The sequence below is a fragment of the Crocodylus siamensis genome, chromosome 6 (assembly GCF_052110815.1).
Source record: "Crocodylus siamensis isolate JL-2025a chromosome 6, ASM5211081v1, whole genome shotgun sequence".
Classification (NCBI taxonomy): domain Eukaryota; kingdom Metazoa; phylum Chordata; order Crocodylia; family Crocodylidae; genus Crocodylus; species Crocodylus siamensis.
In genome coordinates, this window is record NC_143400.1 from 34,197,324 (window position 1) to 34,215,802 (window position 18,479).

The 18,479-nt window shown below is 50.8% G+C and overlaps 2 protein-coding genes across 2 annotated transcripts; both read left to right on the forward strand.

Annotated features, from left to right (window-relative positions):
* Positions 1-255: 255 nt before the first annotated feature.
* Positions 256-3,563, forward strand: NODAL (nodal growth differentiation factor). The gene is made up of 3 exons (XM_090052163.1): positions 256-437; positions 601-1,412; positions 2,148-3,563. The coding sequence occupies exons 1-3, from the start codon at positions 266-268 to the stop codon at positions 2,298-2,300; spliced, it is 1,137 nt and encodes a 378-aa protein (XP_089908289.1). The 5' UTR covers positions 256-265; the 3' UTR covers positions 2,301-3,563.
* Positions 3,564-7,503: 3,940 nt separating this feature from the next.
* Positions 7,504-16,733, forward strand: EIF4EBP1 (eukaryotic translation initiation factor 4E binding protein 1). Its single transcript, XM_090054407.1, has 3 exons — positions 7,504-7,695; positions 14,295-14,465; positions 16,317-16,733. Exons 1-3 carry the CDS (start codon positions 7,560-7,562, stop codon positions 16,346-16,348), a joined length of 339 nt encoding a protein of 112 aa, XP_089910533.1. The 5' UTR covers positions 7,504-7,559; the 3' UTR covers positions 16,349-16,733.
* Positions 16,734-18,479: the final 1,746 nt, after the last annotated feature.

Consider the following 18,479-nt stretch of genomic DNA (forward strand, 5'->3'; position numbering starts at 1 on the left):
AAGGACAAGGGCTGGGGCGGGCGGGGGCACAAGAACCCCCCAAACTAACAGAGAAAAACAACCCACCCCCGCAGACAGCCAAGCAAACCTCTAAAGAGCGCGGGCGGGGGGCGGGCAGGGGGCGGGGCCGGGCGCTGTCCATGCCCGCGGTGCTGAAGCCACGCCGAGGCCGAGGCTGTGCCCGGGGCGGCCGCTGGGCGGCGGGCGGGGCGGGGCGGGCGGCGGGTATATAGCGGGGCGGTGCGGAGCGGGCCGGCTCCCCGCCATGCCCCTGCGGCTGTGCCTGGCGGCGCTGCTGCTGCTGCCGCCGCTGCGGGCGGCCAGCCCCGGCGCCGGCTACATGCTGCAGCTGTACCGCTCGCTGGCCCGCGGCGGCCCCGGGCCCGAGGCGGCGGCGCTGCGGCTCTCCGACGCGGTGCTCAGCCTGGCGGCCAAGGGTGAGGTCCCGGGGCGGTGCGCGAGCTGGGCCCGGGCAGGCTCGCCAGCTGCCCCTTGGGTGCGGGGCAGGGGCAGGCCCCCGGCCCCGCTGCAGCCCCGGCTTGGCTTCCGCGCAGGGTGTGGGGTGCGCCGCTCATCTGTGCTTGCCCCTGTCTCCTCCAGGCTCCCTCCGGGCTGGGGACCGCTGGGCTTTCTCCTTCGACATGAGCCCCATCTCCAGCAGCCAGGAGGTGAAGCTGGCCGAGCTGCGGGTCCGCCTGCCGCCCGCCTCGCCCGCCCGCAACGTGACGGTGGACATCTACCACCGCCGGGAGCGCCCGTGCCAGCGCAACCGCACCTGCGTGGATAGGCTCTTCCTGGGCACCTTTGCTGGGAGCCTGGCCTTCAGCCAGGCCTCCTGGAAAGTGTTTGACATCACCGGCATGCTCCAAGCGTGGCTCCACCAAGGCACGGCCCCCAGCAGCAGAGAGCATCCCGAGCCTGCAGGCATCCCGAGGCAAGGCTGGGAGGAGAGGCATGGCGGTGCCCCTGAAGCGCTGGGCGCTCTAAACGTCAGTGGCTCCCAGCACGCGGAGCTGACCCTGGCCCAGGGTATGACGGATAGGGTCCTACTGGTTGTCTTCTCCAAAGACAGGCCTTCAGCAGAGCCCTCCCATGTGCCCACGCTGATCCGGGCGGTGGAGACCTCCAAGCACGTCATGTCGGACAGCACCTCCAGGCACTTGGGGAGCCGCCGGCACCGCAGGACCAGGAAGGAGAAGCAGAGGATTAAAATGAGTGGCATGCCTGCTCTCAGGCTGGGGGAGGAAGGCAGGTCTCTGTGCAGGAGGGTGGACATGATGGTCGACTTTGCGCAAACGGACTGGGGCCTCTGGATCGTTCACCCCAAGAAGTACAATGCCTACCGGTGCGAGGGGGAGTGCCCGGCACCCGTGGATGCGACCTTCAAGCCCACCAATCATGCGTACATGCAGGTAAGAGCCATCTTTGCCCCTGCACAATGGGGCAAGCTGTTGCCTAGCTCTGCACTGGGCTGACCCTGGGAAGCAGAGGCTGCTTTTGAACAGGGATGGATTCCCTAAGTTACAGCTGCCATCGGCTGCTGGTCCAGTAGCAGCATCCTAGCAGCAGAGATCCTGGCTCCAGGACTCTTTCCCCCCCTCCCCCAGAGTCCGCATAGGATTGGTCTCTAGGCTGCTTAGTCTGGACTAGTTTTAACTCTTAACCCAGGTGTGTTGGGAACGTTTGGAGAATGGGGCAGTGGGGAGCTGCTCAGGCAATGGCAACCACTGACATTAAGCTTCAGGCAAAACCAGCACCCACATGTTGTAGGAACCTCACATCAGCCCTGGGGCCAGCAGGAAACTGGGCAAACCCTTGCAGGGTTTGGCTCCTGTGCGGATGGCCTGGTGCCTTGCAGCTGTGTGAGATACTGTCTGACAGGCTCTGCTGTCAACCTGTATGGATGCTGAGTGGGGACTTGCCTCGCTGCCTGCAGCAGGACCAGTCACAACTGGAGTGTTAGTGCACAGGGAACTGGACCATCGTTTTGTTCTAGGCTCATGCTGTTGGCCTGGTCCCTGGCTGGGGCTGCATGCCCAATGCTTTCCCTGAGTCAGGCCCCTCTCAGATGAGGCCTTGCAAGTCCCCAGCCACTTAGTTCTGGTACAAGCCTAGTGGCTTATGCTTTCGCCTTCTCTCTCCTCCAGAGTTTGCTGAAGGCACACCATCCCCACCGGGTGCCCTGCCCAGCCTGCGCCCCCATCAAGATGAGCCCCCTTTCCATGCTGTACTATGAGAAAGGGGAGGTCATCATCCGTCACCACGAGGACATGATCATTGAGGAATGTGGCTGCAGCTGACTACGAGCTGTGCTAGGTGAGCCCCTGCGTGGCTTTGCTGGGGTCATCACCCTGGATGCTAACATCAGACTGACAGCTCTTCCTGTGCTGGGAGTAGTCGGGAACAAGCACTGCTCAGACGTCTTCATTGTGCCAGCAAAGATTCAGATGCATTGGCCCGCAGATCAGTGCACAAAGTGGGGTCCAGCTTCCCTCTTAGTGCTCTCTTGTGGTACTCATGTTAGAGGATGGGTGGTGGGAGATTAGATAACTTACTGCCATAGAAACAAGACCCAGCCCCAATGGAGAAGAGTGGGGAAGTGACTTCTATAAGGGGAGCCCTGCAGTGGTTTCCTCCATCAGGCTTCTCCAGTGCAGCTCTGCCTGAACCAGGCCAGGAGGGACCCACAAAATGCACTTGTTCCAGTGTAAATAGCTCTGCTCAAATGCTGTGCCCAGATGGATTCAGCATGGAAACCAATAAAGAAGTTTTACTGCAGTGCGTACACTGAGTGGACTCTATGCACGTTTGCCAAGAGATGGAAGCAATTAGTAAAGAGCAGGAGCAGCTGGGGAGGTGGAATGGCGAGAGGCAGTGCCATTGATCTCTTTGCTTCCAGGGGCTGGTTCAGACAGATGAAACTGGGCATGGTTTGATGTCCAGCTACCCTCCCCCTTTTTGCCCCTTCTTGGCCACTCACTTTCCCATCATGCTCTTGGGCTGAACCCATCGTTGTCACTGCTAGGGCTTTCCTTTAGGAGAGTGTCTTTGTTGGGAACTTAACCCCCTCAACTTCTAGTAGCCTTCTGGATGCCTCTTGCACCTCTGGAGCAAGCACAGTGACTCGGAGGAGTTCTGCTGCCTGTGGGCTATTTCTGATGAGAACCTGGGTTTGGGTAGTCAAGTTGCACTGTACAATCTTCCCCATATCTATGCACTGTACTAGTTAATTTAAAAACCCCACAAGCTAATGGGCATTATCAGTTTTGACAGTGTTATCAGGGCTTTCTGTTTTATTAGGCATTGTGTTGTAGGTGGGTTGCAGAATGCAGGATTGTTTAAAAACACCTCTTGCAAAAGCCTCAGCAACTTGCCTCTGTCTTCAGGTACAGAACCCTTGTCTTCATGTGAATGAGAATAGATCTGTCCCCTCATATAGCTGCTAAGGATGCAGTTAGCTCCAACTCGGTAACCTTCTTTACTGCCCATGATTGTTGAACATAGCAAATTGAGTTTGCTTTCTTCCACATGTCCAGAATGTTGTCGTCAGCTGGGGACTCTGAGGGTGGGGGTGTACTTGTATTGATACCTAATTATAATAAATTTCTGTATTTGAGATTTACAAAGCAGTCTTGTTTTCGTAGCATGATTTTTCAGAGGGAAAGGATCAGTTTCCTGACAACCTTGGTACAGTCCTGATCAGGAGGGCTTATCAATTTGCTGGCGAAACCAGAACAAGCTCATGAAGCTGCTTTCTTTGGCTTCATTCCTGCTTCCCAGAATGTGATGAAGTAGGATTTCAAGCCCCTCTAGGCAAGTAATGCATGTGCGTATTTGAGAGTGGTGTTCTGATGCACTGATGTGCATGTGTAATGCAAAGGAAAAGGCAAGGTGGAAGGCCAAGAGGAAGCCAGTGCTGTAGATATAGATATAGACTGCCCCATGAACAGGAGCATCCATATGTTGACAGGAGATAAAGAACAAGAAAGTATTCTTTTAATGATCCACAGATTGGCCCTTGTTCTACACCAGCTTGTGAAGTACCTGCCTGCCTTGAAGAGGAGCGGGGAGCCGAGTAGATTTTTCACCCTGATTTCATTCTCAGAGATCGGGAAGACAGCTGACTGTACTTTCTGAGCTATAGGAAGTAGACAGAGAAATTGTCCTTTTGGCTGGTAAATTGGAAATCTACTGCCAAGTTTTGCACCTGTGAATTACTGTTGTTCATGTGGATCACACTGAGGCTGCTATGAGGGAAAGTGTTGGGTAAACAGCCCATCCACACCTGGCCAAGAAAGTCCAAACTCCAAATCCCGTCCTGACATGTCATGGTGCCAACCCTCGTTGTGCCTTTGAACAGCAGGTCCAAAGGATTCTGGGATGGCTCTAAGGAGAGGCCAGGAACCCTTTCTTACTGCTGCAGGGCCTTGATGACCTCCAGATTCCACATCTTCCCCCCCCCCCCCCCCCCCCCCCCCCCCCCCGCCCCTTAACCCCTGCTAGCATGGGCCTTGGTCTGATTAACTCCAATCCACATCCAGGCACCGGATAAACAAAGCGTGTCTGGTTCTCACAGCAGAGCGCTGCCTCCTGGCATTGATCACTAGCCCTGCTTACATATTCAGACAGCATTTCACACCCTGGCCACCCAGTAATTAGAGGGTCATTTGCAGCAGCCATTAAACTGCTGGCAAAGAGAAGCCTTGCAGTGCAGTTACACCGCCCCCCCCAATTCCTTGAGTGAGACAGATTCCCCGCCATGGGAGATGGGGTTTAAAATGCAGGATGCGTGGCACTCTGCCCCCATGTTTAGTGGGGTCATGGTCTCTAAATACAAGTGGGCTGGAAATTCACTTTTCTAAATAAAAGCTTAGCATCTCACATGAGCCTGGGCCTTAGAAATAACATCAAAGACTCTAGGACTAACAATAACATTGCAGTGATGTGGGGATGCACCCAGCCTAGAGCTCTGGGGCTAGTGCTGTGAATGGAGACATAATCTCTGCAGGCAAAACACTTTCCAGCCCCTGTCACCATCACCCTTTGGAGAGCCCAATACACATTAGCTGCACAAAAAAGGAACTGTGGGACTTGAAAAACCAATGCAGGGAGACGAGGGCAATTGGACTTCTATGGCAGATACTCTGGTCACTGTATAGTGTCCAGGAGCTCTCCATCCTTTCCAAGTGGTTAGTTCTGCACTTGGACACATGCACAGGGCTCTCTTCAGAGTTAGAGGCAGCACAGTCTAGAGCAGTGGTTCTCAGCCTTTTTGTACCAGGACCCATTTGTAAACACTGACGGCTAGTCCTGACTCAGTGGCCCTCACTCCCGACCTGCTGCGCCCAGGCCCCAAGTCCCCAGTGTGTGGGGTAGGGGTGGGTGTGTATGAGGCATGGTAAGCCCCAAGCAGCCCCTTGCAGGCTGGTACTCTGCCTGCCTGCAGGGGAAAACTGACATTTTACTCCTTTAAAGGTGAATCAATTTTTAAAGTTTGTTCATGACCTTTTAATATATTCTTGTGACCTGCTTTTGGGTTGCGACCCATGGGTTAAGAAACGCTGATGTAGAGGACAGGGTTCTGGGCTACGAGTCAGAGGCCCATGTTGTTGTTCTGGTAGGGAGGTTACCCAGGCAGGGAGTGCCAGTCTATATTCAGCTGCTTCTGGCTGGACAAGCTTCTGAGTGAAATCCTGGCCCTGCTGAAGTCAATAGGGGCTTTGATGTCGCATTTCCCTGGGACAGGATTTCAGTCACATGCACAGATAGGGCAGAACAGTATGTGTCTCACTGACTTAGTGCTTGGGGAGCAGGCAGGAGCCCATTCTAACAGCAGGGAGCTCACTTGTCAGAGGCATGGTACAGGCTGGCTTGGGCAGGGATGAGTGACTGGGATGTAGGGTGGGAGGGGGCTTCGTCAGAGCCAGAGGACCCAGCGTTGACTTTTCACCGGTTGACAGGATTGGCAAGGAGGATTCCAGCATCCAAGCAAGGGCACTCACTCAAGAGTAAGCCCCAAGCACTCAGCAGAGACCGGCTCTTGTATCTGTTCCTCCAGAATTAGGATCAGGAAGCAAATCTAGGAAAGCATGTGGCTGCCACATTTCCAAGCTGAGGAGTAAGGAGCCAAGTACAGAGCACAGACCCTGTCTCACTTCCCCTTCCTCAGTGCCCCAGACCAGACTTCTGCTGTCCCTCTAGCCCACCGGATCTGACTCCATGGGTCTGCGAGAGCATGTGTGGCTGCTCTGGGGTTTGTATGACAAGAAAGGGCTTGCTGGCAATTGCCACCTGCCTGTTTGATCGGCAGTCTCCCCAGGCTGAGGAGGCACAGCCTGAGTGCAAAGAGGGAAGATAAACAGAGTTTGCCCTAGGTCCATGTGAGCAGGAGAGAGTGAGAGCAAACAGGCTGAAGGGCCATTTAAGGCAAAACTGCTTGTTCGAGGCTCAGGGACAGCACAGAGCAAGCTGTTGATTAATGCTGGTGACAGAGCCAGCGCCTGGCTCCAATGTCAGCCTTATGTCTACCTCCTCAGCCTGGCTGGCTAGCTTGCTGCCTGCCAGTGAAACCCCTCAGGAGCCAGCTCAGCACCCCACAGGGGTACAGGAGGGACGGTCCAGCAGGGAGGGTGTGAGATGGGGCTCGTCTCCTTGCCACCAACTTCCCATCTGTCTTGTCCACACTCTCCAAAGCACCCCCAAAAAGTGCTGAGCGCCAACCCCTCTATTCTCAGTAGGGCCAAGCCCCTTCCAAAGGGGAGGGGGCTTCTTTTGTCATATACATATATCTCTATATGTACATATATGTATATAGCTATATAGAGAGAAAGACACGTATATGTGTATAGAGATAGATATATATGTGCACAGAGATATATCTATAGATAGACATATATCTCTATACACCTATATATCTATAAATCTATACACATATGCACGTCTCTATATCTCTATATGTATAGCTATATCTTTAGATGTAACTGTATCTATACTGAGAATATATCTATATAGAGAGATATATAGATCTATTCATATATACATACAAAGATATCTATATCTATGTAGACATATATATATATAGATCTATACATATTATATAGTTCTAGATCTATATAGATACATATATAGATCTATACACATGTATACAGAGAGATCTAGATCTATATAGAGAGATACATATATATAGATCTATACATATATATACATAGATATGTATAGATCTATACATATATTTACATAGAGATCTAGATCTACACAGAGAGTTACATATATATATATATAGAGAGAGAGAGATAGCTATGCAGAGAGATACATGGCTATATAGATCTATACATATAGACATACATACAGAGACCCATATATTTATTTCTCTCTCTAGACATACATGCATCCGTTCAGATGTAGATATACCTATATCTTGCCACACACGCGCAGTGGGCGGGGCCCCAGGAAGGGGGCGTACCCCCGCGCTCCCGTGGTGCCCCGCGCGCAGGGCGGGCCGGAAGTGCGGGCGGTTCCGGGTCGGAGGGCGCGGGCGGGCGTGCGCTGCAGTTGCCGTCATGGCTGTGCCGGGGAGCTGCCGCCCGGGGCAGACACCGAGCCGGGACATCCCCGCGTCCGCCGGCGCCCCGCGGCTCCCGCCCGGCGACTACAGCAGCACGCCCGGCGGCACCGTGTTCGGCACCACGCCCGGCGGTGAGCGCCGCGCCACACGTGTGCCCCACCCCCCGGGCGGGCAGGCCGGCCGGGCCTGGGCAGGGCAGCCGTGAGCGCGGCCCGCGGGGCTGGCGGGCCGTCTGTCAGTCCCCGTCCCTGTGGCTTGCACGCGGGCTTGGCAGAGCTGGGGGACGGGGACGGGGCAGCCAAATGGCTGTAATAATAAGTCGGTGCCCGCGCTGCGCTGCGGCGACACGGCACGGGCAACTGGTGCCTCCCGTGGGGCACGACCGGGAGGAGGGGCCCAGTTGTAGTGGGGGCACAAGCACTGTCTGTGCTCCGCGACCAGCCGGAGTGCTCGCTGTCAGAGGGGCCATGTGTCCCTGTCCCCACCACGACGTGACACGGGCGGCTTCGAGCAGAGTTGGTCCCAGGCCTGCTGTGAGCATTGGGGCACCTTAGATGCTGTAATAACTGGGTTGGAATCAGAGATAGTGAGGGCTGGAAGGGGCCTCAGGAGGTCACCTCTAGGCCACCCCCCTGCTCCAAGCAGGACCAGCCCCAGCTACATCATCCCAGCCAGGGCTTGTTGAGCCAGGGCTAAAAAAACTTGCACGGATGGTGACTCCGCCACTTCTCTAGATAACGTGTTCCAGGGCTTCGCCACCCTCTTAGTGAGAATTTTTTCCCCTAGTATCCAACCTCGGTGTCCCTTGCTGCAACTTGTGCCTGCTGCTCCTTGTTCTGTCACCTGCCCCCACTGAAAGCAGCCCAGCTCCAAGGCTAGTTGTGTTGCTTTGGTGATTCTTTGGGCAGAGCGACCTGCTGGCGCCCGTCTCCTCAGCAGGTATGAGTGGCTGTCGGCTCACAGGGAGCTCATCCACCCTTTTTAACAGCTCTTGTTTTTAGTCCTGCTGGATGTCCGCGCACCCTCCTCACCCAGGCCAGTCACCAGTGGCCCCAGCATGGAACAGGCTGTGCTGGTTTACATGGTACCAGACAGCACAGTGAGAGAGGCCTGGCCTGAAAGGAATTTCACATTATTACAGCTGTTTAGACACATTGTCCCTGTCCCTCTGCTTTGCCATGCTGTTGAGAGAGAGTGAATGCTGCACAGCGTAGCTACAGATGGAACACGCTGTAAGTGAGAATGCTGGCGGATGGGAAGTTGCTAATTCAGCAAGGGATCAAAGGCAATCAGTAGGGAATTAAACATTGCTGAAAGGAGTGGCGATTCAAAAACACCAAAGTGGTGGGGCACTGACTTCCCTTTTTTAAGCAATGGTCTGGAAAGGTGAGCATATGAAAATTCACCTGCAGTTCTTTTTTATGAGAAAGTATGTAGAAAATTAAAACACATTGTCACGTATTAATGTGCTTGGCTGCTTGTTACCCTCCCTTTTATTGTGGCTGGTGGCTGCCGCATGTATTTTCTCATGCCTGCTACTCTGGCATCAGAAATGCTTGGGATATTGGCATTTCTCTGCTTAGTCCTTTGGCAGCTGAGTCAAAAGCATATGTTTTTGAAGTATCACCAGAAATGAACCAGGCTGCAGACTGAGGCTGATTGGAGTGAATGCTAATAGACCTCTTGATGCAGTGGAGTCTTGCTGATCTTCCTTGTGCTAATCCAGAAACCTGCTGGTTCTCGCTAAATGCTGCCTTGCCATGCTGTGTCATGAGCTTTCTGTGATGGCTACTGTCCTAGTTGACTATCTGGTTTTCAGCAACGCTTGTTTGTTTGACTTGATAAACCCTTCTATTGAAAGCATGTAACACACTGTTCCAGTCCCCTGGCCAAGGCGCTGAAGTACTGTGAGCAGTAAATTATGTTGCACTTGTCAAAATAAGGGGCCTACTGAAATTGCCATGCAAAACACTTGAATAATGTGTATAGGCAGCTCTTGTGCACTTCAGCTTCCCTGGTAGCTCCGCTGATTTCAATGGCACTGGGTACCAAAATGCAACATTCTGGGTTTATTGCCAGATGCTGAAATACACTGTAGCCTTCCTTGGACAGCGAGCATATTTAGTCTGGGGCAGAGGGAGCTTGGAATGTTTTCTGGTGCCTTGGGAGTGTCTTTTCCCTGGATTTACAACAGTTTTGCCTGCTTCTGTTCTGCCTGGTTCTGATCAGTTAGGCAATTCAGCATGCTTTGTTCCCCTGCTGTTTCACTTGCAAGGGAACAAATAATAGTAGAATGCAGGCAAAGGCCAAGGGCATGTCTGTGAATCATCTCAGGATGGTAGCGGAATGGAGTTGCTCAGGCAATCATATGATAGTTAGATGCTTTTTGTTTTCTTGGAAAAAATCCGTCACCCTTATTCTGTAGCAGTGTCAACATGAGAATGAGGAGTGGGGGTGTTGGTTGGTTGTGATTAAAGTAGTTCTTTAAAGCCATAGACTAGGGAAGGCTTGTGGGTGTCAGGACCTGCAGGCCCTGGAGAGGAAGCCTGAAATGAAGGCTGAAGATGGGAATGGGGAAGTATGCTTGTTCAGGTGCTGGATATTGCAGGGTAGTTTTTTACTGTGCTCCTTGCCCAACTACAGTTTTAGGGAGACTCAGCTGCATTCAGCCTGAAAGATGAGCTTTTCCTTGATGAACTAGTCCCAAGGTGACTCCCAAAGAGCTGTACCTCAGAGCTGTGCTGCTTGTGTCCCTTGCACATGATAGTGGCTGTAGCTTGCTGCCCTGGGTGAGGTCTGGGGAGCCCTGTCCTGCCCTGCAGCATTCAGGCATGGGTTTGGGACCACTAGACATGGTGAAGGATTCAGAAGCATCTTCTCGGCACTGTTTGCTTATCCTCTTGGCTCTGTGAGCCCCCAGGAGCTGGGTATTGAGTCTCCTGTAGCAGCATAAGTGGCGCTGTTTGCTTTACAGCAATTGGAGACAGAAACCAGCCCTGAGCAAAGGGGTGAAAATTGGGAGGAATGCAGGGGTGAGATATTCATGACCTTTCAGCCCATTCAGGCTTCATATGTACTGTATCTAAACTTTTCATGAGCCAACAGCTTGGGAGCCTTTGTCAGCTCTGCTCTTCAGAGCTCAGTCTGCCAAGTGCAAAACCCCACATAATGTGAGAGTGCGCAAGCAGAAATGAGCAGCAGGGCGTGGGTGGCATTCCTGTTTGGGTTACCTTGTAGCTGTCTCATCATAGGGAGAGAGTCAGGGTGAATGATGTTCCTGTTGGCTTAAGATGCCTTCTCCTCTCTCTCAAGGGGAATACAACACCTGAATGCAGGGCTGTTTGTGGCTGTAGGGAGGCTGGCTGGTCCAGATCCACCACAAGGTGCTTGAGGAAACCAAGCACGTGCTTTGTAATGCAATGGCTCAGTGGCCTCTTGGGGAGCCACCCATACATACTGAAATTGTGAAGGGGTGTTGGGTGTAGCTGTGTTGGTCTGAGGACACAGGCAGACAAGGTTCTTTGGCTAGATGTGATATTTTTATTAAACCAACTGAACAGTTGGAAAAATTGTTCTTTGCAAGCTTTCAGGCACAAACACCCTTCTTCAGGCATAGGGAGCATTCCTGCTGTTAGCTTTGCCACAACAGGTAATTTCTGAGAGTGCCAGAGCCTGCATTTCTCCTTGGCTCAGCCCCCCCCGGGATCAGGGGGAACTGTGGGTACACAGGAATGTGGGGCTGAGCCCAGGCATCGGCTGGAACAATTACATTCCCTGGTGGAGAAATCATCTCCCAAGCCATAAACATGTTGTTAAACCCTAGATGGGACTTCCTTTGCTGTACTCTGCTAAGGCATGCAACAGTGCCCCTGAGGAGAGGGTCTCTTCTGCTCTGTACGCTATTTTGAAGCCCCACTGTGTCTGGCCGGGACAGTCGGCAACCCTGGAACTAGGAGTGAATTTCCATAGAAGCCCTTGTCAAATAACCTTTGCAGTAGGGGTGAATTGGGACTTGGAAGACAGCTTTGGAGGTTGTTACCGGTAGAAAGGGCCCAGTGATGGGTTTGACTCTTGGTCTGACTATCCGTTTTTGGTGACAGCTGCTGGTGGATACCTTGTTCTGTTTTTAACTAGATACTGCATTTCATAAGCAAATGCTGTGCGTATATGTCATAGGTAAATCTAATGTAAATCATTCTTGCTTGTCTGTTAAGAAGTGTACACCTAATACAGCGTGCGCTAACTGTAGTTCTAAAAACCCTGCCTTTGCTCTGTAAACTGTCCGGCAACTACTGCTAAGGTCAGGATTGTTTCTTCTTGATTATCCCAGGCCTGCATTTGCTTTGGAGAGACCTTGCTAGTTTAACTTCACCCCCCTTAATCTGGTCACCATAACCTTTAAGGGTGAAAAGTTTCCAGTGTTCTGGAAACTCATTGGCAGATTTTCCTCAAAGCTCAGTATTGAGTTATGTGACTTCATAGCTTTACTGTGAAAGCAACACATGTGCCTAGCATTCCAAGAGCGGCACCTGCTCCCACTGCCTTCCTCTTCTGCTGCCTGAGTTTGCCACAGCTGGGAGCACTTTTGCACGGGGATAAGAAGGGTTCTCTCTTACCTGATGGGCTGGATGGAGTGTGTCACTGGGCTGGCAATGTCTGGCTGTCTCTGTGGAGGGCTTTTGTGGTGCTTGGGCCAGGTGCCAGATGACTGGAAGATGGCTAACGTGGTCCCCATCTTCAAAAAAGGGAGGAGGGAGGACCTGGGCAACTATAGGCCTGTCAGTCTTACCTCTATCCTTGGGAAACTCTTTGAGAAGATCCTCAAGGAGCACATCTGTGATGGGCTGGTTTCAGGGATGATGCTCAAGGGCAACCAGCACGTTTCATTAGGGGCAGGTCATGTCAGACCAACCTGATTGCCTTTTCTGATCAGGTCACAAAGGCAATGGATCCAGGTGTTGTCGTGGACGTAGTCTTTCTGGACTTCAGCAAGGCCTTTGACACCATCTCCCACCCCATCCTCATTAAAAAACTAGGTGACTGTGGCATTGATGCCTACACAGTCAGATGGATTGCAGATTGGCTGAAGGGTCGGACTCAGAGGGTGGTGGTGGACGGGTCATATTCAACCTGGGGGGAAGTGGGCAGCGGAGTCCCCCAGGGCTTGGTCTTTGGGCCTGTGCTGTTCAATTTCTTCATCAGCGATTTGGACGATGGGGTGAAATGCAACCTGTTTAAATTCACTGATGATACCAAAATTTGGGGTGAGGTGAGCACACTAGTAGGGAGGGAAAGATTGCAGCAAGATCTGGATAGGTTACAGGGGTGGGCTGACATAAACAGGATGTGTTTCAATACTGACAAGTGCAGGGTGCTGCACTTAGGCAGTAGAAACCAGCAGCAAACTTATAAGATGGGAAACTCCCTTCTTGAGAGCAGGGAGGCGGAAAGGGATCTTGGAGTCATTATTGACTCCAGGATGAACGTGGGCTGACAATGCGAGGTCACGGTTGGCAGGGCTAACTGGACCTTGTTGTGCATCCACAGATGCATCTCAAGTAGAGCCAGGGAGGTGATCCTCCCCCTCTATACAACGCTGGTCAGGCCACGGCTGGAGTACTGTGTCCAGTTCTGTGTGCCCCATTTCAGGATGGATGTGGACAACATGGAGAGGGTCCAGAGGAGGCCACCCGCATGATCCGGGGACAACGGGGCAGACCCTACATTGAAAGACTGCAGGACCTGAACCTGTTCAGCCTTCACAAGAGAAGGCTGAGGGGGGACCTGGTGACTGTCTATAAACCCACTAGGGGGGACCAGAAGGGCTTAGGGGAGACACTGTTTCCCCGAGCGCCCCCTGGCATGACCAGGAACAATGGACACAAATTATTAGAGAGCAGGTTTAGATTAGACATCCGCAAGAACTACTTCACGTCAGGGCGGCTAGGAACTGGAACCAACTTCCTTGGGAAGTGGTGCTGGCTCCTACCCTGGGGATCTTTAAGAAGAGGCTTGATGACTACCTGGCTGGACTCATTTGAGTCCAGTCTTTTCTCCCGCCCAGGCGGGGGGTCGGACTTGAAGATCTACAAGGTCCCTTCTGACCCCACTTCTGTGATTCTTTCCCATGGTTTGATACTTTTCCATCCCTAGTCGCCTGTGTCAGGAACAGGCCGAATAGTTCTTCCAGACCTCTCTGCAGGGGATCCTCCTATGCCCTCACCACAAGGTTTGCTTTCTGCCCATGGAAGATGGGGTTTCATTCCATTTGAGTGAAGCAGCTGCAGCAGGAGGGTGTGATCGAACTCACCACTAGTATAAACACAGATAAAGCTTGGCTGTCTGCTCTACTGCTTATTAGCCATATAACCCCATCAAATATAAACCAAGTGTTTTGGGCTTGGCAGCCAGGCCTGCCCACACAAAAGTACTTCCTGTAGGGGAGGGTTGGGGGAGACCTAAGTTGTCTGTTCAGCTCTGGCACTGGCTTTGTGGGGGGTCTTGACTGGTCTTGATTTTTCTCACTTGTAAAGCAACACCAATGATATTTGGTTTTTTTCCTTGCTGGATAACTTTAGATATGGGCATTCCGAGTGGGTGGGAGCTAGACAGACAGACGTTTCTTTGCTTGCTATCTCCTGTGCATGCCGTGCTAGTGATACAGGGAATATAAGCATCTCTTTGCACTTGGGAAAGCTGACAGCTGGCACTGCTTCATTTTTCCTTTTAGGGACAAGAATCATTTATGACCGTAAGTTCTTGATGGAGTGCCGCAATTCCCCAGTTGCCAAGACACCACCATGCGACCTTCCAGACATTCCAGGTGTGACAAGTCCTAATGTGGAAGAGCTGAAGATAGAAAACAATCATGTGCACAACTATGAGGAGAAAGTGGGTGCAGGTGAGTGGTGTCTGGTAGCCAAATAAACTGAAAAATAAGCAAGAGCAGAGAAGTAAGGCAGGTGGACAACTGGCTTAGAGGCCGCTCCCAGAGAGTGGTGATCATAAGGATGGCCTCATCTGGGGGGCTGTCTCCAGTGGTGTCTTCCATGGATCAGTGCTTGGACCCATGCTGTTCAATATATTCATTAATGACTTAAGTGATGGGGTGGAAAGTGCAGTAATTAAGTTTGCAGATGATACCAAGCTGTGGGGAAATGCGGGCGCACCAGAGGACAGGGTAAAGATCCAGGATGACTTTGACAGGCTGGATTTATGGGTGGAACAAAATCAGATGAGGTTTAACAGGGAGAAGTGTTGGAGGTATTCAGGATGAGGCTGGACAGGCACCTTGACAAGCTCATCTGAACTCTATGACTTTCTTCACACGGCAGGGGACCAGATCTGATGATCTTACAGGTCCCTTCTGGTTCTATGATTATATGGGCTAAAGCTAGTGAATTCGGAGAAGTGAGAGAAATTAGTGCTTTGAACTGACTGTGGATACGGGCAAAACCAGGATGGCACTGGGGTTTCCCAGTTGTTTGCTAGGTATGATTCATATCTGCCACACAGTTTGTTCCATAGTTACTGAGCTCAGGTGGAATTGCAGTTAGGAGCTGAAAGGGCTTGAGTTTGTGGCTTGTTCATTTTTTGGCCTCAGCATTGAGATGTGCAACATCCAGGGCTAAAGTCTGCCAGTGGCACTGCCAGGATTTGTGGTGTCTGCTGAAATAAGACCGAGTTTGCCCAACTGGGTTCATACCAGACATTGAGCCATCAGCTTTCTAACCATAAGGACTTATGAACTGAGTTCTTGTAGCTGGTATTCAGTGCACACAATCCAGCTTCCTCTTCCGTCACTCTTGGGTTCTGTTGTGCTGCCTGTCATAAAAAGCTTGTGGTTGCAAGTCAGCTGGGCATAAAGCAAATGAGGGGGCAGCCTGCAGTTACAGGCTGATGGCCAGGGTTATCTTTCTAACTGCATTACAGAGTGAAAATGAATCTTGCACGTGGATTTAAAAAGCCTTTGTTGTGTGAGGTCTTCAGCAAACAGTTTGAAACTGCTGGCTTCCATTCATTTATTTATTTATATTTTTTTACTAGGCAAAATCTTTTACCAAGGGACAATGTTGCTTCTTGGTTTTAGTACATGCTGAAGTTTTCAGTTTAGTAGTTGACTAAATTCCTTGTGTCAGACTGCAGTGCCAAATGCCTGCTGACTGCCAACTTGACTGACCTTTTCTTCCCTTGCCCCTATCCTTAGCAATAGGTCAGCTGAGCAGTGGGGTCATTGCTTACGTTGGCCTTGAAGCAATCGCACTGGCTCCAAAAGCAGTCATGCACTCAGTAGCTGCACTGCACCGTGACAACTGGAAACAGCACTTGCTTTCTCGGAGAACAAAAATTTCTACCAGAGGCTAAATGTGCCAGCCTTTTTTTCTCTCCCTTTTTGTCTAAGAAAAGGGTGCCAAGTAAGTGGCTGAATTTGCAAGTCTGATCTGCAAGGTATAGCTCATCTCTGCTCTATTCTTGCTAAGTGAATACAGATCACCTGTATTCTTTGCTCTGACCTATTTGGGTGAAGTACAGGGAGGTGAATCTTTTTCCCCTAGGGACTCAGCAAGCAGCCTTCTCGCCATGTGACTGATCTCAGGTTCAATCTTTGAACAGGGCAAACTTTTTTTCTTTTTTTTAAATTTGAAATGTCTGTACTGCTGCCAGGCTACCTCTCTGAGAATCCCTTCAGTGTGATGCTTGGCACTTAACAGGATCTCAGCATTCACTCATATTTTCCTGTTGTTCCTAACAGGTGAGGAAGCTCAGTTTGACATGGACATCTAACGCACGTGCCCTGCGAATGTTACTGGTGAAGAACAAAACCTAAAAGGGAGGTCCCTTCAGTGAGGCTGTTAGAGTAGCCCACGCTTTGAGTGCCTTCCCATTCCTTAGGAAGGGCATCCACTTCTGCAGAGAACAGAATACCCTCTGCTATGAGGACTGGAAGTCTCAGCTGACCTATCTGGGTGTGAACCCCTGAGCACAGCCCCTGCTGTGATGGGCAGCAGCATGCGAGAGGAGAGAAACTCTCCAGGATTGCTTTTTGTTTGTTTGTTTCAAATTTCTATGCCTTTGTTAATCAGAGTGTGGATACTGTAAAAGTCACAGCAATGCAATACAAGGGAGAAATAAAATCCTCTTAAGTCTCCAGGTGTGGGGATTACTGCAATCATGTGAGTGTCTGTTCTTCACTGATGGCAGCAAGAAAGCTGCTGCTGGTTTTTGTCAGAAGAACCAAGTAGGGCAGTCCTTCAAACATGCTTGAGGCTGAGTATAAGTGCCCCAAAGAGACACAGGCCTGTGCTTGCAGGATCCTCTTGTAGCACTGTATTGAGGTGGGGTCACCCTTAGCCTCTTTCAGTGGTACCAAATATTTGCACTATAATGTCTAGGAAAATGGCAGCCCTTAGCTTTCACTTCTTTGACTAAAGAATAGCAACAGACCTGTTCTTCTGCTGCAAAGAACTCCAAAAGTCTGTAACAGGTCAGAATGGCTTTGACGCTATGGATTCCTTTTTTGGAAAACTCTAGGTTTATCTTCTGAATCGTGTGGAGGTGTTTGTGCACATACTTACAAGTGCTAATATTGCATGGCATCCTGCAGCACCCTGGAGAATTCCAGGAGTCTCAAGGAAATCTGCAGGTGAGGGAATCCCTCTAATCCAGTTAGTTTTCAAAGGAGCTGAAGAAGTAAGGCTCGGCTCAGTTCACCTTCTTACTTGGGGCCAGCCTCCCTTCCTCCTGTCCACTAGAAAGGAGCACCTCACCTAGCCTCTCCACCCATGATAATGCATTTACATCTGCGACACTGTTGCAGTCTCTGTCTGCAGTTCTCACTCAGTCAAACCACCAAACCTTGGAGGCAGTAAGTGTGATTGCCCAACCATGGCTCTCTCTTGACTGTCTCTTCTCTAATCTTCACTAAGATCCCTGTTTGGAGTTTTTCCCAGGAGTCAGTTTGGTGCAGGTTACTAGGCCTAATGCTGCAGCTCTCTGTTGGGAGAGTTCCTGACTGTAGCTTTGCTAGCATCAAGACAGTGGATTGAGGTCAATGCTCGGTATCAAGCTACAGAAGGCAGCATAGGCTGAACCCGATGATCTTGCAAGGTCCCTTCCAGCCCTGATGTCTATGAAATCTATAATGCCCATGTGTGTTGTCTTGAACTTTTGGTAGGCCCTCTCCTTTAAGAGGGTAGGGATTGATGGGAAATATCAGCTTTCACCTGAAGTCTCATTTTTAGACTGTGGTAGCGGGGCAGTGTGTGGGGCAACTAAGTAGGAAGCTTCACAAGGCATCTGAGTGTCAGGGAGAAATGCCCTGAAATTGGGAAAAGAGCGGTTTAGTCTTAGAAAACCCCTCCTTTTCCCAGAACAAGTTTTGGTGTTTCTCACTTGTGCAAAGCTTGTTGGCTGCTTGCTGTGACATGTAGACCCATTAAAATTGCAAACAATTAGGTTAGCAGCTTATCCTGCTATTGATGCCTGACAAGTTGATTGGAGTGAGGGCATTACAAAGCATGACATTGAATTGAAAGTGGGACTTTCTAGAAGTTAGCTGGTGGGGAAGAAGATAGATGGTATCTTATTTGTTTTTGTTATTTAAGGGTCTGCTAATTAAGTCCAAGAACCACAGTTACATTAAATTACAATCTGCCACCCCTTCAATAAGGAAGAACAAAGGAAACTAAGTGAGACGAATAAAACACTATATTAAATGCAGTTTTAAAGGAAATGCTTTGTTCCTATTAGATCTCATTTGTTGCTTTGAGCTGTCATTGATCCCCACCTTGTAATTTAAGTGTAGCACAATGCACATGGCTTTCACCTAATCAGTTTACTATCATTAATAGAAGGAACACAGTGAAGTGGCTTACAGCTGGAACTCCCTGACTTCCCTTGCTGAATAGGGTTCTCA